General features: G+C 39.9%; 1 protein-coding gene across 2 annotated transcripts; it reads right to left on the bottom strand.

Moving 5' to 3' along the window:
- Positions 1–691: 691 nt before the first annotated feature.
- On the bottom strand, positions 692–27625 carry LOC124148519 (oxidoreductase HTATIP2-like). Of its 2 annotated transcripts, XM_046519628.2 has the most exons (7): positions 27464–27599; positions 15173–15255; positions 12078–12267; positions 10113–10220; positions 7623–7760; positions 6122–6183; positions 692–4837 (listed from the first exon to the last, which is right to left on the bottom strand). In XM_046519628.2, the coding sequence occupies exons 2-7, from the start codon at positions 15244–15246 to the stop codon at positions 4582–4584; spliced, it is 828 nt and encodes a 275-aa protein (XP_046375584.1). In that variant the 5' UTR covers positions 15247–15255; positions 27464–27599; the 3' UTR covers positions 692–4581. The 2 variants fall into 2 exon arrangements, with proteins under 2 accessions (XP_046375584.1, XP_046375583.1); XM_046519627.2 differs by lacking the exon at positions 15173–15255 and having other exon boundaries at positions 27464–27625.
- Positions 27626–27862: the final 237 nt, after the last annotated feature.

Consider the following 27862-nt stretch of genomic DNA (forward strand, 5'->3'; position numbering starts at 1 on the left):
ATTTGGGATCATTACCAGAAGCACTTGTAAAATCTCTAGCATCACCATTTCTTTGCACCCAAAATTCTATAATAAGGGTTTTAATTTTTACAACCTACCACAGATCAGCCACTCATTGGTTGCGATGACCTACTACAGATTAGCATCTTATTGGCTGCGATGACCTACTACAGATTAGCATCTTATTGGCTGCGATGACCTACTACAGATTAGCATCTTATTGGCTGCGATGACCTACTACAGATTAGCATCTTATTGGCTGCGATGAACTACTACAGATTAGCATCTTATTGGCTGCGATGACCTACTACAGATTAGCATCTTATTGGCTGCGATGACCTACTACAGATTAGCATCTTATTGGCTGCGATGACCTATGACCGATGACAGATTAGAGTTTGATTAGTTGCGATAATCTACCACAGATAAGCATCTGATTGGTTGCAATGACAGACCTAAGATTAGCACCAGAGTGTTCTCATTTAACTCATCTTCGACCGCAGGGCCACCTGCACCACCAGAACCTCATCTCCCTGATATCACGAGCAGCCCACACACGACATTGGCACCAGTAATAAATATTGTAAATAAAGCAATACCACTCTCTTCAATCAAAGCACCCTTCAGTAATAATGCTGCCATGCTACTTTGGACATGTTAAATAAATTATTGGAATGAGAGAAGAGTTTGTAGGCAGTGATCTAACTAGTGATCGATACCATGAGCAATGATAAATACTTTTAGTCTTCAATGTTAGACTCGGTCTACCAGAATATTTTTCAGTTCAGTAAGATCACCGAATAATAGTCCAATGACTCAAATGTCTTTGGCACAGCCTGTCTTTTGGGCACAGTGGCATATTTCAATCACCTGATCCCAATTTCATTTATGATCAGATTTTGTGTCAACTTGATTAAAATAATTAAACAATAACCAGCTCTAAATAGGACACATTTGATTGTCTTCCATAACCGAGAAGATATGGGTTAGAATAGGCCTTCAGCAACCAATGCTTGCCGTAAAAGGTGACTACGCCTGTCGTAAGCGGCGACTAACGGGATCTGGTGGTCAGGTTCGCTGACTTGGTTGATGCATGTCATCGATGCTCATGATATCAATCACTGGTTTATCTGGTACAGATTTTATTATTTACAGAACACTTTCATATATAGCTGGAATATTGCTGAGAGCGTAGTAAACAGCAAACACGCAAAATAATGATCTTCTTGTTTGAGTGAGTTGTTGCGTTGTATTTGAGCAAAGAGTTAAAACAAATGTAAGTCGGGTTTTTATGCCATTTCTGCCAATAGTCAAGCAAAATCATGACCCAGCCACACCAGAACTGAGCTTCACACATTCAACCCATGTGGGGAATCAAACCGGAGTCTTCATCATGAAGAGCCTACACCTCAACCACTAGGCCTAGCAAGCACCCCTTTATTCACATGATGGCATGTCCATTCAGCCAGCCACAGCCATAAATGAGCGAGTATTGTTTTAAGCTGCTGCTGTTGACACTATTACAACAACATCACCGCAGGGGACACAAATGTTGGGAATTCAACCCTGGTCTTTTGCATGACAGGCAAATGCTTGGAGCACTCATTGTCCCGAGGCAAGGGAGTTAACTGACTGTAACTTTTGGACTCAATTGTAGCACCACCAGTGCCTATTATGAGTTATGTCCCTTCTATGTCCCTCCTATTGACCAATCACATTCCACCTCTTACTTGCATTTGATTCAAACAAAATGGCTGGGCCCAGTCAAGACAATCTGATTAAAAATCAAGATCTGTATGGTAATGAAACGGATATAACTCCATAATTTCAGCCTAGTTAGGCAAAGGTGGAAACTCGACTTTTATAGTCAGTTAACTCCCTCGCCTCGGGAAGATGGGAGCACTAGGCTACCTCCTACCCCCAGCCATAAATAAATGTACACAATGAATGACACAATAAATGCTCAATCACAGCTGATGACTATCCATAATCTCACTAAATAAAACATTAACAAAAAACCCTTAAACAATTACACTTCATTCACAAATTGGCTAACTTATGTTGAATACACATTAAGAAATGTACATCACTTGTCAACATTAAATATCTTTCCAGTCATTTTACAGTGCTACCTGATAAGAACTTGCTACACATAAACCAACAATGACAACCGTAAAAAACAAACAAGTTTATGCCAATACAATGGGCACATATATATATTGCTTGAAACCATTACATAATACATGCAAAATTGAAAAAGCTGTTACCATGGTTACAACATCAGCAGCATGACATACAGCAGAAAAATTGTAAGGCTAGTCTAGATGTCTCTACAGCAGTATCTCCTAATCTCAACGTAACATGGATGATACTTAATGTGTAGAAGAGAACAGGCCTCCGAGGTTTAGGTTGAAAATGTAAAACCCCATCCTCTATCTCCAGGGCTAGCATTTCGTTAAACCTACACTAACCCATGGATCTATTTCCGTGGTTCTCACAATCTCAAATTACCCGCCCTTGATTTCCATTTACCAGTTTGATTGGCTACGCTACAAGGTCTAACCTACCAATCAGAGCTACAAACCAGCCTCAAACATGTCAAAGTTGGGATGGCAAGTCCCACTGACAATGATCGAGTTTGCAAGAAATTCAACATTGAAAAGCTGACTGACATGCAAAAGAAAGCCCTTAAAAATCTTTTGATGGAAAGGATGTCTTCATGTCCATAAAAACTGGCGCCGTCTTTGGCTTCTAGGTATTATGAGTTACCTCCCTTACCCTTTTGTCAACGTTTGATTGGTCAGTAAAATCTTAATGATAATCAAGGGTGTAATAAGAGCCATGTTAACCTGAGACATCATCTCAGTGAAATGAGGATAATGTTTACCTGCAAGATTGATACATGATAGCATGAAAAGGCTGCAATATTTTTGAAAGTCAAAGTTATCAACAACACTTTCTAACATGGATGCTGTATGCATAAGTTATGAACAACATGACATAATAAACATATATTTGTCGTGAAATATGTACACATTGTGATGTTCAGTTCCCATATGCCAAAAATAATAGATCATCAACTTTTGTAATGTTCTATACATGCAGAAATATCATTGACACAGGAACTATTGTATAAGAATGAAATGTTTCAAATTCTTCAAACGTTCATAATTTGTTGACTAAAACATAAAAAGTACATAAAAATACTGAACTGTTGATGTTGTTGAATTTTCCAACTCAGGTATAAACAAATGACATTATCTACGAGTGAGTGAGTTGGGTCTAATAACTGAACAGTATTCCTGTTATATCGCGGAGTGTCAGTTTGATATGGGAGGAAACCCACAAGTGATGCAGCTCAGACGTTTACCACTTTAGTGAAACCCATGACCATGGATATGGTGCTGACAAACCTAGAAACATAATCGGAGTGAATCAGGATTCGAACCCACAATCACTCGTGTGCCCATGGGACGTCACTCTGCACAGTCAACGACATTATCTTGGAGCTGAACAAGAAGGCTTTATCTAAACAAAACCGTGTAATTCCAGTAACATGAATATGAATAAATTGCAAATGATTCCTTGGCATTTGATTGGCAAACCAAGCAAATCTTTTTAAAAATTAGGCCACGCCCACTCACTACTGTTTCCTGATTGGCTGATTATAAAGTGGGAGGGGCTTGTGCTGCATTATTGCACTGATAGATGTCACTGATTGAGTGCTTGTGTCCTGTTATCTTCAGTTTTTGTATGTAAATGATTAAATAAGCAGACTATGAAGTCATTATTGTTGTTGATGTATTTATGATGAACTTCAATATGTTTATAAACGTAAAAAATATTGAAGTCAATTCCTAATTATACAATAAAAAAAGGCTTCTTTTTTAGATTTTTTCTCATCAAGCTGAAAAACTAAATGTATGAAATGCATTGTATTTGATAAGAATGTCACTGTAAAAGACTTCACCAAAAATTGCAATCTTCTTTTATACGTTCTTTTAGAGATAATAATAATAATGTAAGCCAAAACATATATGTGTGCTTCCCATTTGTTATTTGTTTTATACCTACCAGTATTTTTCTTTGGAAAATGATAATCTGCTTTCAAATTAAAAGTGGTATAAAATACAGACAATCCTGGAATAGTGAAACTCAAGAAATGAAAGTAAAAATGCTTAGCCTCTGCGGCTCTAGATTAGGATCTGTTGGAAAACCAGAAAATTATATTTAATTTATTGGGGGGTGGGGGGAGGCCTTAATACACCTAAACGTTCATTATGGCATCATTCAAGTATGTCTCCTAAAGACATCAATTTTGCATAGAACTAGTCACTATACACAGTTTTGTGGCCATAAAACTGGAGCAACATGTCATTCAACCCTGAGATGACTTGACCCCCAGAGTGGGCAGAGTCAACTGTGGTACCAGGACAGGGCGTGACCTGGGGTCATCTGACAAGGTCAGGGGTCATTCTGTAAAACTGGCCTGCAGAGCACTAAAATACAGCATCATTCACAAAAAGCTGAAGTCTAAGCCTTATCACAGAGTTTCAGCTTCAATGGTTGAGTGTCAAGATTTTATTTGCTCTTTGATGATTCCTGGTTGCTTTGCGTTCCACAAGCTTTTGACGTCCCAGACAGCTGGTGAATTGCCTTGTTCTCGTACAGTTCCTGCGTGCGCTCGCTCGGTGCCACGACATTGTTTACAAGGGCTTTGGCAACGATTTCAGTCGGTGTTGTTATTGCAGTGGGGAAGAGGTAAGAGATCGGCTTGAGCAGCACGCGGGCTACTTTCTCTCCCGGTCGGTCTTCTGTTCTGTCACACATCAGAACCCTGGAACATGACAGAGTGGTTACATACATTGGCTGTTTGTTTGTTTGTTGTTTAACAACATCGATGGATCAGACAATCAAGTTTTACCATAAGGGTATGAACTAACAACAGAGCAGCCAGCAAGTAACTCATTGGGGAGGAAATACATGTACACCATGAAGGCTATTATTGTCTGTTGTTTAATACCATGCTCATCAACATTCCAGTTATATGACTGCAGTCTGTAAATAATCAAATCTGGACCAGACAACCCAGTGATTAATATCATGAGCAACATCCCGTGTCAGAGAAGGTTGAAAAAATCTACCAAGTCACTGATGTTAATGTGTGGATACGAAACTTCCCCTCGAATACGAAACTGCCGTCTATGATTTGAGAATGACTTTACGGCGGCCATTTTGGTTTGCTCTAGGCAGACAGTTGAGTGACAACCTGTGTGAGTGCAGGAGGTGTATTGTGTTGGCAGATGGATTTTGAATACAAGTGTATATGAAGAACCTGTGTCTGTCTATTTAGTTAGTTGGTTGCCTTGAGGGATTTCAGTGACAGTGGCATGAACTTGGGACAAAACTTGACCGGGAATGCCCACAGGGTTGGAATCTGAATTGATACAAAATAATGTAGGCATGTTGTCACTGCTGCTTTTCCTTGTTGTTTGATGGTGTAGTCGGCAATATAACAGCCATGTCAAGACAACCTGTTATCATAGCATGTACAAAGATCCTTATCATACCTCCTTGTCACAAGGTTGAGATCTGATTGGTTCATGTGATCTTGATAAAAAGAACTGTGTATTCCGCATCAGAGTGAAACAAATTTCTGAGCGGGAGAAAGAATCTCCTATACCCCACCATGAAGAAGACAGGCTACATATGAGTTCTGAGTTGGAAAATAAATCTATTATACCCCAATTTGAAGCAAACACATTGCACGCTTTTTCCGAGTAAATGAAAGTCATGTGACAAAGCAAATGTTAATCTCAGCTCAATCAAACAGCTGTTTCCTATCAATTTTGAATTTGATTTAATTCTTTTACAATGGCAGATTAAAACATGTTGGTGAGATTAATTTGTTGTAGCAGTATCACTTGAAATACATGTGCTTTCATGTGTCCCTTGTTTGGTTTTATACCACGATCTGGATTCTTCTGCTACAACTTGCAATGGCATTTGGGTACAATGACATACAATAAGCAGGTCACACATCCTAACCAAACAATCCCCATGTTAATCTGCCTTCACAAACACTAGGAGCTAGCAACAGTATTTGGGTAAGATCTCCTACCCTGGTCTGTATATGGAGATCCTGTCAAAGTGCATGACCTTCAGTGCCTCCTCTACCTGACCCTGAAACACATAAACAGTGGCATGAAACACACAAACAGTGGCATGAAACACACAAACAGTGGCATGAAACACATAAACAGTGGCATGAAACACATAAACAGTGGCATAAAACACACAAACAGTGGTATGAAACACATAAACAGTGGCATAAAACACATAAACAGTGGCATGAAACACACAAACAGTGGCATGAAACACACAAACAGTGGCATGAAACACACAAACAGTGGTATGAAACCAAAACTGTGGCATGAAACAAACAGTGGCATGAAACACAAACTGTGGCATGAAACGCGCAAACAGTGGCATGAAACCAAAACTGTGGCATGAAACACACATGAATCATATTAAAAGTTAAATCAGATTCCACAATATGATGCATGAAAACTTATTAAAGAGTCTCATTCCATAATGGTAGAAAACTTGATGTTGTCAGAAGTGATACACCATGTACACATAAGGAAGAGAATATATGGATGTCAACTTCTTTATTATGAGGAACACAACGTTTCAGAGTATATTCTTACTAATTCATCAGGTGACATATCCCTCAAATGTGTATATACATGCACAGTCTGATTTAATTACCAATTGTAAACTGACTCATAACCTCTTTAAATGACAGGCCAGATGTAGAGGTGCACAGTATCACTGGTATGAAATACTGATGACTACCTGTCACAATAGTTTGGAAAACACTTTTACATTGCGTTTTTCTAAATCATGCATATTTTCATAATGTTGGCAAAGTTTAACATACCGGTAAGTGATACGTCGAATTGAAATTATGATACTTAGAAATAAGCAACTGTGTCATGTGATCGAAGAAGCGAAACTTTTCGCGACCAACTTCCTGTATAATATGCATCTATTATGCATGCTTTGTGACCTCAGTACCATGTAACAACATGGTGGATGATTACGAGGTTGTCAAAAATGTGAGAGAAAAGTTGTTATTTTTTTATTCAGGATCAAAACAAACTACAGATGAGTGAGTGAGTTTGATTTTACGCTGCTTTTAGCAATATTCTAGCAATATCATGGCGGGGGACACCAGAAATGGGCTTCACACCTTGTACCCATGTCGGGGAATCGAACCCGGGTCTTTGGCAGGACGAGCGAACGCTTTAACCACTAGGCTACCCGACCGCCCCTAACTACAGATGAGAGAACAATAGTAATATATTGTGGTAGGTATCGCAATACATCAATCATTATTGAAATTAGTTGCAATATGAAAGTCAGACCAATGCCCATCACTAGCCACATGTAGGACCCTTAACACTAGTGAAACTAGCTCTGAAATTAGGGATCATTTGTTATTTTCAGAGCCTCCTCGCAATCTGAAGCACTGTACATGGTGTCATAACATAATACTTGTGGCCTAATGAAATGCTGAAAGATGAATCGTAACTGCTGAGGTGTGCGGTGACCCTGACCTTGGTTCTGGTGTACAGCATGCTGCTGTTCTTGTTGGCTCCCTGGGAAGACACCAGGCTGAAGTGCTTACAGCCCCTTGCCTTGGCAATTTCAGCAGAAATCAGCACATAATCATGGTCGACTCGCACAAAGCCTTTCTGTAAACAAAGAAACCAAACAATTATCATGAGGAATGACCACTAGACTGATCAACCTGATCATACATCCTATGTTTAATAATACTTAAAATTCTGTGTGACTAGCTGCTGCACTAACTGGGCGGCCTGTGTGACTAGCAGCTGCACTAACTGGGCCACCTGTGTGACTAGCTGCTGCACTAACTGAGCCACCTGTGTGACTAGCTGCTGCACTAACTGGGCCTCCTGTGTGACTAGCTGCTGCACTAACTGGGCGGCCTGTGTGACTAGCTGCTGCACTAACTGGGCCACCTGTGTGACTAGCTGCTGCACTAACTGAGCCATCTGTGTGACTAGCTGCTGCACTAACTGGGCCACCTATGTGACTAGCTGCTGCACTAACTGGGCCACCTATGTGACTAGCTGCTGCACTAACTGGGCGGCCTGTGTGACTAGCTGCTGCGCTAACTGGGCGGCCTGTGTGACTAGCTGCTGCACTAACTGGGCGGCCTGTGTGACTAGCTGCTGCGCTAACTGGGCCACCTGTCTGACTAGCTGCTGCACTAACTGGGCGGCCTGTGTGACTAGCTGCTGCGCTAACTGGGCGGCCTGTGTGACTAGCTGCTGCGCTAACTGAGCCACCTGTCTGACTAACTGCTGCACTAACTGGGCGGCCTGTGTGACTAGCTGCTGCACTATCTGAGCCACCTGTGTGACTAGCTGCTGCACTAACTGGGCCACCTGTCTGACTAGCTGCTGCACTAACTGGGCGGCCTGTGTGACTAGCTGCTGCGCTTACTGGGCCACCTGTCTGACTAGCTGCTGCACTAACTGAGCCACCTGTGTGACTAACTGCTGCACTAACTGGGCCACCTGTGTAACTAGCTGCTGCACTAACTGGGCCACCTGTGTGACTAGCTGCTGCACTAACTGGGCCACCTGTGTGACTAGCTGCTGCACTATCTGAGCCACCTGTGTGACTAGCTGCTGCACTAACTGGGCCACCTGTCTGACTAGCTGCTGCACTAACTGAGCCACCTATGTGACTAGCTGCAGCACTATCTGAGCCACCTGTGTGACTAGCTGCTGCACTAACTGAGCCACCTATGTGACTAGCTGCTGCACTATCTGAGCCACCTGTGTGACTAGCTGCTGCACTATCTGAGCCACCTTTGTGACTAGCTGCTGCACTAACTGGGCCACCTGTCTGACTAGCTGCTGCACTAACTGAGCCACCTATGTGACTAGCTGCTGCACTAACTGGGCCACCTGTCTGACTAGCTGCTGCACTATCTGAGCCACCTGTGTGACTAGCTGCTGCACTAACTGAGCCACCTATGTGACTAGCTGCTGCACTATCTGAGCCACCTGTGTGACTAGCTGCTGCACTAACTGGGCCACCTGTCTGACTAGCTGCTGCACTAACTGAGCCACCTTTGTGACTAGCTGCTGCACTAACTGGGCCACCTTTGTGACTAGCTGCTGCACTATCTGGGCCACCTGTCTGACTAGCTGCTGCACTAACTGGGCCACCTGTGTGACTAGCTGCTGCACTAACTGGGCCACCTCTCTGACTAGCTGCTGCACTAACTGGGCCACCTGTCTGACCAGCTGCTGCACTAACTGGGCCACCTGTGTGACTAGCTGCTGCACTAACTGAGCCACCTGTGTGACTAGCTGCTGCACTAACTGAGCCACCTGTCTGACTAGCTGCTGCACTAACTGAGCCACCTGTGTGACTAGCTGCTGCACTAACTGGGCCACCTGTGTGACTAGCTGCTGCACTAACTGGGCCACCTGTGTGACTAGCTGCTGCACTAACTTGGCCACCTGTGTGACTAGTTGCTGCACTAACTGGGCCACCTATGTGACTAGCTGCTGCACTAACTGAGCCACCTGTGTGACTAGCTGCTGCACTAACTGGGCCACCTCTGTGACTAGCTGCTGCACTAACTGGGCCACCTATGTGACTAGCTGCTGCACTAACTGAGCCACCTATGTGACTAGCTGCTGCACTAACTGAGCCACCTATGTGACTAGCTGCTGCACTAACTGGGCCACCTGTGTGACTAGCTGCTGCACTAACTGGGCCACCTATGTGACTAGCTGCTGCACTAACTGAGCCACCTGTGTGACTAGCTGCTGCACTAACTGGGCCACCTGTGTGACTAGCTGCTGCACTATCTGAGCCACCTGTGTGACTAGCTGTTGCACTATCTGAGCCACCTGTGTGACTAGCTGCTGCACTATCTGAGCCACCTGTGTGACTAGCTGCTGCACTAACTGGGCCACCTGTGTGACTAGCTGCTGCACTAACTGGGCCACCTGTGTGACTAGCTGCTGCACTAACTGGGCCCCCTCCGTTGTACTCACCACGCCTGACTTGCCTCGAGTTGTTCCCAGAGCACAGAACCCTGTGTCCAGGCCTTCAAACACATCACTATGCTCCTCTAGTTTCTCAAAGTCAACCACTTTCTGCTCCTATATACGACAGAGAAAATGTTCATTAGCCTAAAAAGTGATTCTCATAACATATATTTGAACACTGTCAAGAAACTTCATCCCATAAAACTAACTAAATACAGTTAACTTAAGTGTATTATTTCAATATATCACTTTGAATAACAAGCCACTATTTTGCGGTTTAAACGTTAACACTGAAAGCAAAAATAGAAGCAGCTCCATTACCATCTTCCCGAGGCAAGAGAGTTAATAGACGCAAGAGAGTTAATTGACGCAAGAGAGTTAATTGACTATAAAAGTCCAGTTTCCACCCTTGCCAAACTAGGCTGGAATTCCCAAGCTCAATCGTAGCGCCACATGTGGCTATTACAAGTTATGTCCCTTCTATGGCTCTCCTATGGACCAATCAGATTCCACCTCTTGTATCACTTGCATTTGATTCAAACAAAATAGTGGCGCCCAGTCAGGACGATCTGATTGATAATCAAGATCTATATTGTGATAAAACGGGTCTTACATCATGAAATGCATCAAATCACGTGAGCACCTTGATTAAAATCATGAAAAGATTTGGAAAATATCTGTTGACGAGTTGGCGGTGCACATGTTTAGCAAATCCTGCAATCGACCAAAATCTGCACCGGATTTCGTTGCGCGATTTTGATTGGACTATGCATAGACTCGTTAGTCCAGCCAAAATGGAAGTCCATAATACCAGCCTAGTTCGGCAAGGGTGGAAACTGGACTTTTACAGTCAGTTGACTCTCTTGCCTCGGGAAGATGCTCCATTACTAAACATTCCCTGAATTAATGCCCACATGAATTCATCAAGAGCATCACACACACTTCCTGTATCCTTGACAATGGTTTGTTTTTAATAGGAACATGCACACACAGGTCAGAAAGAGGGAGTAAGTATTTTTTTACGCTGCTTTCAGGAGGTACAGCAGAGACCATATAATAATTATAATCATAATAATTATATGGTCTCTGCTTTCAGAAATATTCCAGCAATATCACGACAAATGGGCTTCACACATTGTACTATTGTACCAATGTGGGAACTCAAACCTGGGTCTTCGGCGTGACAAGCGAATACTTGAACCACTTGGATACCCCACCACTCCACACGGCAGGAGATTACAAGAGATACACCTACACATTTATCATGTTCCAATGTTCAGGTTATTTTGGTAAATGATCACTTTACAATTCCAGACTTGAATTAAATTCTAAGGCAAGAGAAAGAGAGAACTATTCCACTTGGGATCGTTTTGATTAACAAGCTGACCATACAGAGTGGTGAAGGAAGAACCTGGAAACTATGTTCAGGAAGTTGATGTGTGAATATCCATTTCAGGAAATTTGTCAGTTGATAATACATTGACATTAACATGATCAATAATATGTTAACATCACTTCAAACAGAAGTAGAAATTTAATGTTTGCTAACCTGGAGTGGGGGTTATACATGTGACATGTTTGTTATAGGTTAGTTATACAGTAAACTATGGTCATAAACTCAAAGGGACCACAAATTTTAGTTCGTTATAACCGTAGTTCGTTATAAGCATATATATACAGCATATATGCAGCAAATGGCTGGGACCAAAAACAAGTTCGTTATAGTTTCCTATGTACATGCACTTTCCGGAAAAAAAATCCAGAAGGACCCATGACAAAACATTGCTCATGACATCAATCACTGGCTTGTCTGGTCCTGATTTGATTATTTACAGGCTGACATCACATACTGCCATTAAGAGCCTGAATTTTGAAAGCCATTTCCAGAAGATCCATCCCTCTATTGACCATTAAGAGTCTGAATTTAGAAAGCCGCTTCCACTATTGTCTGGTCATAAGAAAAACACTTACAAACTCAGGTCCAACAGTAGTATCCAGGTCCACTTGACGGCGACCAATCAGAACCACTTTCTTGAACAACTTGGCAGCAGCTAGCTCCTTGATCAGCTCCTTCCCCACCTCACCCGTGTAGCCAAGGATGAAGGCCTGATGGCCTTCTGCTCTGTATCTTTCCCAGTTGGACTGAGCAGCCTCTGCCATGCTGAAACACAACCATCATTCAGAGCCCGGACCTTCAAAGCTTCTCAAACAGTTGGATCAGTGTTTGCTGTCAGTCAAATCTAACTAAGTAAGACAGGTTGTTGTGTTTTTGTCTGCTTGCTTAATTTTAAGCAGTTCAAACTTAATTGGTTATGGGTAAATGTATTTGTTACATTTGACCACTTTATAAATGGCATTGTGGATTGAACTTGAAAAGTACTTGCAGATTTATCATGTTCCCTGGGAGCGGTCAGCTCCCTGGGGAGTATACAACCCACGCTGTCTGTGAGGTACTAGAAGGTTAACAGCCACATTACCATCTCATTATACAGGGTACCCATTAAATGCTGGGTTAACAGAGGCACATTATGAACCAAGTCACATGCCTAAGGAGACACCAGATCACCTACATGTGCTTCAGGGTGGGGCAGGACTGAAGCCCAAGAAACTCTCATTGGTCAATCGGCGGAAAGCGGTCACCCATCCAACTATTCTGTTGCTTAACTTTACCCGAATAGTGACGTGTGAGATGAACACAGGACCGTGTGTAAGGTAATAATGGGATAATGACAATGAACATTTGTGCAATGACGCCGAGATTGCTTCATTCTGTATATCACACTTAGAGACCCACCAGGGCTTCCATCCCTGGCAACAAAGCCATTTGGTGACACAGACAGCCACCCACATCATGTATACATACATACATATAATTAATGGTTCATATACAATGTAGTTCTTCACATCTGTTTGTCATGTTTTAAGTAACACATCCTCATTATGAAAGTAACCATGGTAACAAGCCAGTGTAGTATTGATGCAATTTGAAGGTTCGCAATATATCTAACAATACCTTTGCAAGTATTGATCTCAGAAAATTTGTACACAGTTACCATGGCTACTTTATATTCCCTGTGTTTTTGTAGTGTGTGAAATAATTTTTCAACATCATTACCAAGCATGGGTAGCTAGATATTTTTTACCAGACAATTTCATAATTAAGTAGCCAGATTTTTTTTCACCCTACCAAATACAATGAGAAATCTGGTAGTTTAAAGTTTCAATAAAACTAGAACTTCAATCCAAGTCAAAATCAAATAATTCAACAGAGCTAAAGCCAATGAAAAAATATGATGCATTCAGATGCGGTCATACCACTTCATCTTTTTTGTGTTTATTGTGACAGCTGAATAACAATCGATTAACGATAATAATGTTTTAAAAAATCTGTCTTATTTTTCAAGTGAACATTTTCTTCTAAAACAGGGGGAGAAAGGTTTATACACTTCAGCTCTCTACACTAAAATTAAGCTCAGGGCTTGATTTAAGGAACTTCATTTAACTTGCACCAGATGCATGTTGACATGGAAACCCAAGTTGCACCAAACAAAACCTGGTTGCACCCTATTCCAATATTTATCAAAGTTGAGTGAGTGAGTGAGTTAGGTTTTACGCCGCTTTTAACAGTATTCCAGTTATATCACGGAGTGTCAGCTTAATGTGGGAGGAAAGCCCGAAGTGATGCAGGTCTTAGGCGTTTACCACTTCGGTGAAACCCACGAGCACAGGTATGGTGCTGACAAACCTAGAAACATAATCGGGGTGAACTGGAATTCGAACCCACAATCAGACGACTGGGCCACCCGTGCCCCCTTATCAAAGTTGAAACATTCGCCGGTCAGCTGTCAGTGTCACATAAAATTAATGACACATTGCTGTAAAACGTAATTGTGACATGTGCACATAGTCTTGAAGTACCCACAGTTTGATGATGTCATGCCTAAAAAAGCATGACAAATTGCACGTAACACTGTAATTAGTGACATAGGTAAAATAAACTTTGAGGTATTGAGAGTGTTCAAAGAGGTTTGAACAAGTGAGGGTTAGCCAGACACAAATTTGTAATTGGTTTACACGAACTTGATGCATGTTGACATAAATATATGGTTGCATATTTCAATAATAGGTTTCACTTGTGCATGTTCATGTATTATATAGCTTAATCATGCCCTGAAGCTCATCAGTCATGCAACCTTAAGTATATTTTCACTAAGCAGAAAGAAAAGAAAATAGCCATGGGCTAACCATGCTAACGGGCAGGAGCTAATTTCAGACACTGGTTTTATTTGATGTTAGTCCATTTTTCACAAACAGTGAGTTGTTTCAACCACCAAAACTATTTAGCATGTCACCTTTTACTACTGATCATGCTGATACGGATATTCATAACACTTAAAAAAAGAATTATTGGAGTTCACGACTGTGTATGATTATATGGAGGATATTTCATAGTGGTTGTCAAATATGCTGTTTATCTCATCGAGTGGTGCAGTTAGAATCCTTAGCATGTCACAAAATATACCTTCAGGACAATCACCGATTGCTGTATGAACAAAAATCCAAGTCTCCACCCTTGCCGAACAACTCAGGAATTTCGTGGCTCGATCGAAGCGCCCCAAGTGGCTACAAGTTTTGTCCCTTCTATGTCTGACTTAATGACCAATCAGATTCTCATTGCACCTCCCAGTCAAGACGATCTGATTGATAATCAAGATCTATATATATTGTACTAAACGGGTCTTACCTCGAGAATCGCATCTAATCGCATCAGCACCTTGATTAAAAATGATGATGATTTAAAAAATATCTGTTAACACCCAGTTGAGGGTGCACATGCTTTGCAAATCTTGTAATCGACTGAAATCTGTTCGGCAGTCGTCATGTTGTTTAGGAACTGGATGTCGATTTTGTTATGCGATCATGTTTGGAATATGCACAGAATTGTTAGCCCAGACAAAATACAACTCCGGCCTAGTTTGGCAAGGGTGGAAACTGGACTACATGTATTATAGTCCGTTTACTCCCTTGCCTCGGGAAGATGAATTCAAGTGTTCAGTGCTACACACCCTCTATGGCTCAATGTTGCCGCTACAGTGTATATGTTCCTAAAGGTCCACCTTGTTCTCATCACACTCAACATGGTCAAGACCTGCACAGCAAAACCACAAGAATAAAACACAAGAGTTACAGTCAACATGGTCAAAACCTGCACATCAAGTCCACAAGGACACTTTGAACAATGCCAATAAATGAATTATACATGTATCTCATATCTGACAAACATAATGGGTTACTCATTGGGCTAGTGGTATTCAAACTAGCAAATAAATAGAGTGAGTGAGTGAGTGAGTGAGTGAGTGAGTGAGTGAGTGAGTGAGTGAGTGAGTGAGTGAGTGAGTGAGAGTGAGTGACGCCGCTTTTAAAAGTATTCCAGTTATAGCACGGCGTGTCAGCTTAATCATGTTAATGTGGGAAGAAAGCCTGAAGTGATGCAGGTCTCAGACGTTTACCACTTCGGTGAAACCCACGAGCACAGGTATGGTGATGACAAACCTAGAAACATAATCAGGGCGACCTGGCATGACCCCAGCGGATATAGTTTTTATCCATTGGCTTTATATGATAAGAAACCTGCCATTATATGATACTTGTTATGCAGGGTTCATGCCAGGAATTTTCTGACATGGGCACTTAATGTAAAAATTTCAAATATTCCAGAAGTACACTCACACTTCCCCATACAGCATTATGTTAAAATGCCCCATTGACTTTGAAAATGTGGGCCTTTTTTCAAATTTAGGGGCTAAAATAAAAGCACAAGCCCCCCCAAGAATTATCCCTATTTATGCATGTCAAGTCATGAAACCTATGCCTACCTAATCAAACTGGGATCCAGAGGAAGGTGCAGGAAAGAACACACATGTATGGATGAACTCTACTGCAGTGTTTAATGTACAAGAAAGATGCCATGTCTCGCCTATAGTTAACTAGACATGAATATCCCTATTGTGAGTTTCTGCGACATGATACACACTTGCACAGTACACAAACGTATATTCAAATTAGACGTCACCTGAAACAACATTTTAAGCAGAATAATATTTTTTAAAATGACCCAAATTGATTTAAATATATCCACTAGACTGGACTGAAGGGAGTACACATATACTCAATACCAAAGAAACCTATCAATATCCAATGTGAATGAAACTAATGAGTAAGTACTCAATAGCTCCAACCTATATCTAGAGAGAGCCCTGGTTGACACGTTAAAGGGCAAGTTCACACGGAAATGAACCAATTTTTCTTGTACTTTTTCCACATTAAAAGTGTTAACATAGAAGTGTCATAGACAAGAATATAAAAACATCATATTTAATTAACATATTTTTTGCATTAAAACGATTTATATTTTTCACATTTACCAAGTGTTCTATTTCCATAACAAAAACACCATGGCTTATGCCCCTTGCAATATGACGTCATTGGTGCCAATTGATAAACATTATGACGTCATCATGCTTTGTTAGAGCCGCTTCACGTGGTGTAGGTACAGTTTTGTGATTCTAGCGTCTCAGATGCCAGCCAGAATTGTGTTATGCTGAGTCACCACTGCGCCGGAGTGTGTCGTAGACCATGTTGTTTTACCGCAAACTGGTCCTTGATATCTTTTGCGTTGAGAATAGACAGGGACCCAGTTGAATTGGCACCAATTACGTCATAATCTAAGGGGGATAACTCAGGCCTATTTCGCTCGTAAAACGAAGGCCTCATAACGACATATCATTTTAACACTATTGTGAGCTTCCTACTTTCACTGTGAAAAAAAATGAGCGTATATTTTCAAACACAGACACTAACTAATTCTAAAATTGCGTTTTGTTTAGAAAAAGAAAGAAAGTGATTTTTGCGTGTACACTTCCCCTTTAAGGTCCAAAACTCATGACTAACTCATTTGGTGACACATTTTCCACAACATTACATAACTAAACAAGAATTAGCAAATCCTCAAATGCACAAAAAAGCTGTATCCTTGCTTTCATCTGTCACATTAAATCGTTCAACATGATATTGAAAATGGAAGAAAAATCTCCCTAACCCATAGGCTTTAGTGACAAGAATTATGACCATGTACAGTCACAGTAAGCTACTGCAAGGCTGCAGTACACCAGTACACACCCTCTCCCACTCAGTGCTGCAGCTCCCATGCTGCTGTCTTGTCCTGGACTGATCCTTGTCCTGGACTGATTAAGAGACAACAGCTCCAAGGAAAAGCTGCACAGTGCTCTCAACAAGGCTAAAACACCTGAGTCATTGTAATCAATAGCCCATAACTAACTTCCACAAATGTAGGTCAAAGCACTGCTCAACCATACTGTCACAGGTATTAGAAAAGGAATCTGTTCCATTCTGGGATTATTGCTCTTATACAACGACGTTTCATTCTGGGATTGTAGGCAAGTAAAAGATATTCAAGTCGAATAAATGCTACAGGTTAATTTAAGCTGTGATAGTTACATGTAGTTAAGATGTGAAACTGGGCTGTGGAGACAGAATTGTTTTGCTGTCCTTGTGCAGTAAACAGGGAGGTCTACATGTCCAGAAATAAAGGCTTATTCAGAATCTGGACATTTGTCTGTGTGTCCTTCACATTTTTCCACCACCAATGGATTAAAAACACCCTATTTCTACCAAGTGTCATGCAAACATGTTTTGAATTTTTCTGAATTTTTCTGAATTTTTCAAAATTACAAACCTTACTTTACCTTTACCATGGTAACATCCTCTGAAAGTTTGAATATAATATGTCCAATGGTTTCTGAGAAAAGATTATTGCGAACTCTGTATAATAATATTTTTTACTAAAGAGTAAAATGTGTTGCCGCCCTGGCCATACTGATTTTTTGCGAAATTTGATGGTTTATTTTTTGGTAACATGTAATATGAATAGGCTATTGACATGTTTATTAATTTAGAAAGGAGATCTCAAGTTTCGACACTCTCAAGGTGAGAAAATATTTATAGTTAACTTACCAACCAAGATCGTCTGATATTGCTCGTAAAGAACATCTGCAGGTCTGATGACAGGTGATAAATGGGAAATAGCTTTGCTCATCAGGACTGAACTGGAGATACCTTTCAGCAACATATATCTAACGGTTACACATGGGTTGTGACAAGCTGTAACAATGTTGATGTGCCTGTGACTGGTGTGAGTATTGATTCACTGCTGATTGCAATTGACACCGAGGTTCATTCTTCATTTGTTACAGACAAGCTGACAGAGTTCATAACTTGTGTGAACTCTATGTGATTTTATACGTGTTGTTAGAGCCTTTAAAATAGTTTGTCACAACCATCAGGTAAAGGGATTCAGTACCCGCGAAGATCTGGGTTAGGATAGGTCTTCAGCAAACCATGCTTGCTGTAAAAGGTGACTATGTGACTATGTGACTATGTGACTAGGTGAAGAGGGAACGGTTGGGTAGCCTAGTGGTTAAAGCGTTCGCTCGTCACGTCGAAGACCCGGGTTCGATTCCCGACATGGTTACAATAAGTGAAGCCCATTTCTGGTGTCCCCCGCCGTGATATTGCTGGAATATTAGTAAAAGCGGCGTAAAACCATACTCACTCACTCACTTGTCTGAAGAGGTGATTAACGGGAACAGGTGGCCAGACTCGCTGACTTTGTTGATGCATATCATCGTATCCAAATTGCCTAGACTGATGCTCATGATATCAATCTCTGGATTGTCTGGTCCAAACTTGATTATTTATAGTCTGCCATCATACAGCTGGCATGTTGCTGAGTGCAGTGTTAAACCACAAATAAAAAAACAAAGCAAAGGGTTTCAGGTACTAGATGTATTTTAAACTTTATCATTTGAAAGTTGTTATTTTAATTGTACAACCAACAGAGTTTAAATGTTGAGTCGGCCAAAGCATGATATCATTGATATGAGAAAGATCCCCATGAGTCGGTTCTTTCAAGCTTCTTGGGGAAACACAACCGTGATCAATGTCCCACACGACCAGGTACGATGACACACAATCAAACCAAGTCACTGAGCCTGACCACCCGATCCATTAAGTCGCCTCTCACGACCAGCATCGATTACTGGGTCCGAATTTACTCCCCGGGTACCCACCCCCCTATTACACGACCCTACCCGGGTCCTACTCAGTACCCATCTGACCTGGGTACCCGTGTTACCCGTCTGAGCCCTACTGGGGACCTATTGTAACCTGGAATCCCTAGGGTCATGTCCAATACCTCGACTGTCAGTGATTCGGTAGAGATATTAGGACATCGTCATAATTTGTCAGCTTTTGATAGGAGATTCTTCTATATATGAAGTATATACCCGGTACATAATATATATGAAACTACCAAACTTAAATAAATCTTCAGGAATTTTTTAATGACAATCAGACAATGTCCCAGAAAGTGAACCAATCTGAATCTCTGCCTTATTGGCGGTTATCACTAACCTTGATTGTTGATATTGAAAAACAAATATGGCCCAGCACATGTCACTTGTCTACATGACCAAGAGTGTCATGTGTCTTCACAATTGTCAATTTTATTAAATATTCTTCCTGTTATTGCTTGTTAATAAGATTAACAATACATTATGTACAGTGCACATGCTTGATAAGTGTATGTTCTTCACACAGGGTCCACATAGTTCTTGAGTTCAAAAATTGCATTTTATGACGTTTTATAACAAAGATATTAAAGAAAATAGCCTAGTAAATCAATCATTTCATAAATTTAGCATGCTCACACCTTAAAAGACGCCATTGTCGCCACTTGCGTGGATGGCAGGCCAGAAGCACATGGCCAACTTTCCACTTACGAGGAGATACTTAACATGCTGAAGGGAAGTAACTCTTAATCAAAAACTTAATATAGAGCACATCAATGATTGAGTGAAAAGTATTTTTTCAAGCAAAAAATGTTTGTCATAAGTAAATGTCATTAGGAACAAATTCTAGGCTTTTTAAGATGCACTAAAAATCCAAGGTTTTCAAGATGGACCTTCAGGACTTTTTCAAACCTGCGAGAGCCCGCTTACGGCTTTGTGTGACTTTGTCAACTGGCCCACCAAGCCACTGATTTCATTGCAGGATTTCACCAATTTCGCCCACCCACTGCCCCAGGAATTACGGGGATACTGTTATTATCTTTTATTTATGAATTTTTAAATACTGAAGCCATAACAGGAGTAAAATAAATATTTCCCCAAATCATGTTTATTTCAGCGACTGTTTCATTGCATGTAGCATGTGTAGTATCTGGCCACTGCAATCTTCTCACAAAGAGTGAATGAGTCAGTTGGTGAGTTTTGAACCTGTTGAATAGTATAAGTATTCCAGTTATATCACGGCATGTCAGCTTAATGTGGGAGGAAAACCTGAAGCGATGCACGTTTCAGACGTTTACCACTTTGGTGAAACCCACGAGCACGGGTATGATGCTGACAAACTAGAAACATAATTGGGACTAACGGGGATTCGAACCCACAATCCTAAGCTTCTGGCTACCAAAGGGATGCAACTCTGCACACGAATGACAGCGCCTTAGATGAATGGGCCACCCATGCCCTACCTTCTCAAAAAGAGAACAAAGACTTCTCAGAAACAAAAACATATGATATACATCACGTACATGTTACTGTAAAAACATGTGAGCAACTGAAAAAATTGTTTGTATTTTTATTTAGACCACACTAAAATAATTATCCATAATAAAAAATCTGTAAATTGTAAATTTAAAAAAAGTGTGGCCTCTGAACTTTCTCACCTGAGAAAGACCTTTCCATGTCCCTTGGTCACTGAGTAAAAAACATCAGTCATCTCTACTTTTTCTTCCAAGTTGAAAAACTACTGTAAATGTCTTCCAAATGATCAAGAAATACATAGAAATGCATAAACAGAAACAGGTGTTTGGTGGAGCAGCATAATCATTGTCATTTACATCTCGAAGGAACACTGACAATGTGTTCTAATTCTCTGCAGGGGAGTCTCAGTGAGAACTGTGGTGTAAGCTTGGTCGTTAACAAGCTGGGTAGTTGGTATTGTATTGTCAGTCAGCTTTGCATTGTGAGAACCAACCAATTTACCATAAATCCTTCAAATGTAGCATACTTTATATTTATCTCTGAAGGGAACGGCCATTTGATATTCTAGGGATGGCCTGGGGTTTTGTATTGAGAATATATATTTTTTTCAGCTAGAGCTACAAAACCAGCGGTATTTCAATTTAAAACTATGAGCCTGAATTTTTTTAAACAAAAACACCTTGCAAAAAGATAATTTGTGTTGCAAGCAATTTCTTTTTTTCCCCAATTGGCATGATTGGGGACAATTATATTTTTTTTAAATAAAATTATTTCTGTCAAGCTATTTCCCGGTTAAAAGACTATATCTCACACTAGTGGGCATTATGTAATCCTTCATCCTTATCTAATATCTGATAGGGTTTATACTCAAGCAGGCACTCATTCAGGGCAGAAGTTTATTTTGTTCAGTGTATCAGTCCATCCATGTTTATTCAAGAATTCATGTGTTTATTCAAGGATTTATGGTACATGGATTCTGATGAGGAGCACTCATTAGGCTGGACAAAGCCATTAGAAGCTTGGGCTGTCCCTGGCTGGCTGCACAATGATCTCATGATGACCACAGTAACCATGGTAACATATACATTGCTGCTGCACTAACCATATAAACTTGATCCAGTTATTGGATTTATCTTCAGAGTTACAGATAAACAGCGTATTTGTGTAAACTACCCCCAAAAATATTCAAAACCCAATTACTTTCAATTAACTTGAGTACAGAAACGCATGCATTAAATGGAAAACTCAAATGTATATAAACAGCTGGTGTAAATACCCAATGAAGCTTCTTCAGCATGCATACAAAGGAGCTAATTTCTTAAACACAATTACGAGCTAATTTATTTTCCGAGTCAAGTCTAGAACAGTTTTATATACATCTAAAGCATTATTTCATTTTTTTTAAATGTTAAAATGATCACTTATTTTGTTAAAAACCCAAAAGAGTGATGAATAGATGAGTGAAAAAATATTGGTTACCCAATGAAAAATGTAATAACCCAATTAAAATAGAAACCCTGGAGTAAAAACTGAATTACTCAAAATGTTATCTGGAGCTCTGATCTTTTAGACCACACTTTTATGTTTTACTGATTGTTTCAAACCATTTAGCATGGTTAGCTTGGGTCAGTTGACATAAAACTAGATTTGTGAAGCTCAATATTTTTAAACACCTTATTTGGCATGATATTGTTTAGGTCAATTTGTTTACTTTGAGGAAATAAATTCTTGATAAACATCGGAGAAGTAACTTATGAGCAAAAAATGCCAGAAAGTCCCGAAAGAAATCAATATATTTCACACCACTAATGCCTGTGACACATTTATGCATGGATTACTTTGTTGACATTTGAGATAAAACAAACAGTTGCTTTCCGTCTTCGACAATTGACATTATTGATAATAAGTTTCGGTAAACCAAAACTTTATTTCATCCCAATAGTTTATGCAAGTTATTATCAAAGGTAACAATTTCATATCGATAATCGTTAATAATTCTTTTTATCAACGATAATTGCGATTATCAATCTTTTTAGCCAGCCCTAACATGTATACATATTTACTCCTGAGAAGTTACTTAAGTTCATATTCCACAAAAAAATATTTATCTGACTGTTGTGTTTGGTTCAGGTTGGTCAAATCAGTAAACGAAAATATGACAAAAAAGTGTCACCTCACCATGTGCTAAACAATAAGTGACCCGTGAAGATCTAGGGTAGAATAGGTCTTCAGCAACCGATGCTTGCCATAACAGCCGACTATGCTTGTCTTAAGAGGCGAGAAACGGGATCGGGTGGTCAGGCTTGCTCCCTTGGTTGATGCATGTCATTGTATCTCAATCGCATGGGTCGATGCTCATGATGTCAAACACTGGATTGTCTGGTCCAGACTTGATTATTTACAGACCGCCGTCATATAGCTCGAACATTGCTGAGTGCAGCATTAAACAACAACAACAAACAAACAAACCCAATCCCTAGTCCAGTAAATTGTCTGTCTGACAAGCAAATGTTCTGTAAACCTCATATGTAATCTGTGCCAAAACCTACTAGATCAAACTTGCTGTTAGACCTCCAGTTATTTATTTAGACCTGCTCAGAGCAGCGTTCCCGTCGACCGGTAATTACCAGTATTTTACTACTAAAATTAGGCTAATTTATGTGACTGTCAGTCCCTGTGGACCAGCAAATAAAGTACCTCATAAATCTTTGTTGTTGAACATGTTGAACAAAACATCGGCGATATTCATATAAGTACATCTTTCGAACAAAGTCAGCTTGTCTGTAACCATCAGGGTTTCCCCTTGTCTATTTCTGGGCGATTTCTAGGTTAAATATCCATTTGTTGCGACTTTGTCTCGAAATATTTTTTAAAAAAAGAATAGAAAATTGTGACTGAAGTTTGTATGAATGACATATAGAATTATAGATTTAAAACCAAATAATTTTTATATGTTTATTTTATTTGTTGAAAGTTGGGACTAGGCAAAATTAGGGGAGGCTGGCAATTTTTAGACAAGGACTGGCAGTTTCAAAAGCCAGCGAGAACACTGGGCTCAGAGGATGAATTTTGGATTCAAGTCTGCAGCAAACGTCTTTAACAATTTCCAAATTGGAATTTAGAATTTCCCAAAATATTATGATTATGGTTATAACTAATGTTAGGGCTTTACAGAGGTGACATATTTCTCTGATAACAAACAATAAAAAGGAAAAGGCTTTACTCTTTATAGTTTTACATAATTGTACTCAACATGTTGAATGCAATGTTGAAATAAAAACTGTAAAATCAATTCCCAACTTTGAACAAAGTAACGTTTTTCCCAATTGCTTGCCAAAGACACATAGCTTAAAATCCTGGCTAAATCCCTGATTTCAGAATCTTTGTAAGGAGGACTAGACTGGCAGTCCCATCAAGTTTGATTCAAGTTATGCACGTTTATCTCCATGTTTATTATGTTTATCAATCTACATGATCTAGCAGTTGATGATTACCTTCAAATACAGCGGCAATGTCGTAATGTTACACATGGTACAAGGTGCACACCTGAGCTGGAGTGTGTACAAACCTGTAGATCCTAATCTCCCCTTATTACAACAGAACAGAGATCATGGGGATGTAATGGGATGGACAATAACATTCATTGTACCTACAGAGCAACATGGGCGTCTGTCATTTCATCCACCAATCATGACCACTATCCACATGATCATTGATTCATTCCATGCTCTACAGTAATTACAGTAAACTACGGTTATAACAAACTCAATGGGACCACTGACTTTTTGTTCGCTATAACTGTAGTGTGTTGTAAGCATATATACAGCAAGTGACCGGGACCAAAAAATATGTTTGTTATGTCTGTCAGTTTGTTAAATGCATCATGATGCATGTTCACTATAAACATAGTTTACTGTATCAAAACGTCCAGTACACTACACCATTTCATTACCTTACAGCACCCTTATATTGCCTGCAAGGACCCTTAAAAATTAATTCTTGAGGGTCCCCTCGACCCGTAATTTATATGTCAAGGTAAAACTCTCTATCAATCATTTCTACTTGTTCTGACTTCATCATGTTCACATGTTCATAGTAACTAATAAATAATGACAATGTTCCGGCAAAACAATTTACCTAAAAATGTCCCCATCTTCTTCTGTAGTGATCAGTGTTCCCGCTTGCTTTTGAAACTCTAAAAATTACCAGTCCCCCCTATTTTTTGTCAGTCCCAACTTTCAACAAATAAAAGACATCATCCGATTCTCTGAAGTAATATAGTTAGATCTACATGTCATTCACACAAAGTTCAGTCACAATTTTCTCTATTTTTTTTCGTGAATATTTCATGACTATATCGGTACAAATATATAATTAACCTTGAAGCAATGCAAAATGTTATTTCCTCGCACAGAAAATAGACAAGGGAAAACCCAGATGGCAACAGACAAGCTGACTTTGTTTGAAAGCCCCGTGAAGATTCCGGGGTAGAATAGGTCTTCAGCAACCCATGCTTGCCGTTAAAGGTGACTATGCTTGTCGTAAAAGGCGACTAACGGGATCGGGTGGTCAGGCTCGCTGACTTGGTTGATCATGTTGATACATGTCATCGTTCCCAATTGAGTGGAACGTTGCTCGTGATATCAATCACTGGATTATCTTGTCCAGACTCGATTATTTACAGTCCGCCTTCATATAGCTGGAATATTGCTGAGTGTGGCATAAAAAAAAAAAAAAGAAAAAAAAAAAAAAGAAAGTTGTTTGAAAACTATACTTATATGGATATTGCTGATGTTTTGTTCAATAACATAGATTTATAAGGTACTTTATTTGCCGACCATAGGGACTGGCAATCAGATGAATTATCAGTCCAAGCCTAAACAGGAACACTGGTAATAATGGTGAAAAATATTGCAGTGTTAATGGTTCAGGTAAGGTTAGGAAAAATAATGTAAGATGCGGAAGATCTGGAGCCCATGTCAGGCCAGTGATCATTGCCCGGTGTTACTAACATTCTCATGATTACATGTGTGTCAGCAGTCATGGTTGTGTAAGGTAACCAGATGGCAGGAAATCCTGCATCCTATACACATCCACTAGGACAAAGAATGTTTGTGAGCATGCCTAGAAATAAATGCTGCCATATCATAAATTGGCACCACTCATAATTAACTTCTATGTAATCATGGTAATCATTCAAAAAGTACAATAACCAGTTAAATGCTTATCGATCTTCATGCACAAGTAGATTCTTTTCAGTATGGGAACTTCATACCGTATTCGATGTAATAAGTGCCCAGGACGCTCTCAAATTAGAAATAGGGGGCTCTAATAAGAATATAATTTTGGTGAGAAAAAAACAGAGTTGAAAGATCGTAAATTTCGTGGTTTATGCTGGCAGCCTGAAATGATACAAAAGAAAAGTCTGCGTGTATCATACATGACAGATATATTTTCCAGAATTTAATTGCCCACAATTAAAGGTGCATATAACACACGAGTGCGTATTATACACAAATAAATAAGTCTTGTGTACATTGATCAATCGGAAGGGTTGCTAATTGGGATTGTTCACCATCCAATATATTAGCAAATATCGCAGTGGGCACTTATTAGAGCGGGGCGCTTATTACGTTGAATACGTTATCTGTTATTAAGTAATGGCCTCTGAGCATGCACAATGTTACATCACTTGTGGTTAGCAATGGTAGAGTACCGGTACTGTATTCAATTTTTCACATTTCTCTGGCTCCCACATTCTGCAGCTTAGGACCCCATTTTTTAACCTAGGACCCCTACAATATGAGGCTTTGAGTCCCGTGGACACCCTAAATAAATATGCCAGGTAAATCCCTGGGTAAGAGTGTTGCACAATCAATAGCCTCACCTCCTAAGAATAGTTTTGAACATTCCTTGATTGTACCATGCCAAAGAATAGTCTAAGTGGTTCCTATTAAATATTGTAGTTTAAAAATCAAATTGTTAGTTTACACAATTTGTACACCCCTTACTTTTCAGACTTATCTAAAGAAAAGTGTCATAATGCTTCATTATAAGTCAAACTGCCACACCTAAGACAGCAATAGAAACTAAGAGTTTTAGTCCACTAGTCCTTGTAATGATAAAATACAGCAACTACTATTCCTTATGATACCTTAACTATTGGATTCTTTAAAGGACTAATGCCAATTTATAACGCTGCCAAAGATGTTATTTTAATATATGTAAATAAATAAACAACACTCATGTACACATGATGTATTGTTTGTACTCATCACTGATCTACTATTTTATAACAGTTTACCATTAAATCTGGTGATAAAACATACATTTCCATCAGATGGGAAAAATATTTTCAAGTAATCTGTCAATGTAAACAGAGACCATATAATAATAGTCTATTATATGGTCTCTGATGTAAACAAGGAAGTGAGCGAAAACTGGGGGACTTTTATTTTCCTGCTCTTCATATATTATATCGGCATCGCGAAACGAATAACAGTAAAATTAATGCATGTCATTTGCTTGCAAAGTGTTAATTAATTAACGTTCTGTCACTGTCAACAATTATTTCCCAACATGTACGTGAAAACTGCCCTTTGCCCTTCTGAACCCTACAGATGAAATAGTACTGGTAGTAGAACGCTCTGTGACCTAATCGGCGATCGATAACTGGCAGTATGACGCGGTTATCAGCCATCTTCTGCATGCAATCTTGCCCAATGCACTTACTTGCAATTTCGTTCAGTGTCCGGTTCGTGTTGAATCTCGTGCCAGAAGAAAAAGCTGCCAATTAAGAGAGAAACAACGAGAACCCCCAAGCTCAATGAAGGTATAATAACGTCGCACCTAAACCACAAAACCTGCATCTCCAAAGTGTAATGTGAACTACGTCATCACTTTGTGCTGAGGGACGGGTTATTGCTTTCATCCGCTCTCCTACCCAGAGATTCGTTGGGCTTGCCTTACCTCTGCCACAGGCCAGCAACATGTGACGATTCTCCACATCGAACACAGACCATTCAAGATATTGCATATGGTTTTTTTATATCTGTTTAATGCTAAGTCATCACTGCTGCGGGGTGTGGCTTTTATAAAACTATTAAATTAGGCTCCTCTGTTTAGGCTCTC

This window comes from Haliotis rufescens, unplaced genomic scaffold (genome assembly GCF_023055435.1).
Source record: "Haliotis rufescens isolate VD_foot unplaced genomic scaffold, xgHalRufe1.0.p SCAF_146, whole genome shotgun sequence".
In the NCBI taxonomy this organism is placed as follows: Eukaryota; Metazoa; Mollusca; class Gastropoda; order Lepetellida; family Haliotidae; genus Haliotis; species Haliotis rufescens.

Bases quoted from the DNA above. Each gene is read 5' to 3' on its own strand.
- LOC124148519 (XM_046519627.2), bottom strand. From the start codon at position 27,600: ATGCAGGTTTTGTGGTTTAGGTGCGACGTTATTATACCTTCATTGAGC. The intron at 12,268-27,463 runs GTAAGTGCATTG...GTTGTGTTTCAG, and splicing joins GACACTGAACGAAATTGCAA to CATGGCAGAGGCTGCTCAGT. The intron at 10,221-12,077 runs GTAAGTGTTTTT...TGTCGTATATAG, and splicing joins CTACTGTTGGACCTGAGTTT to GAGCAGAAAGTGGTTGACTT.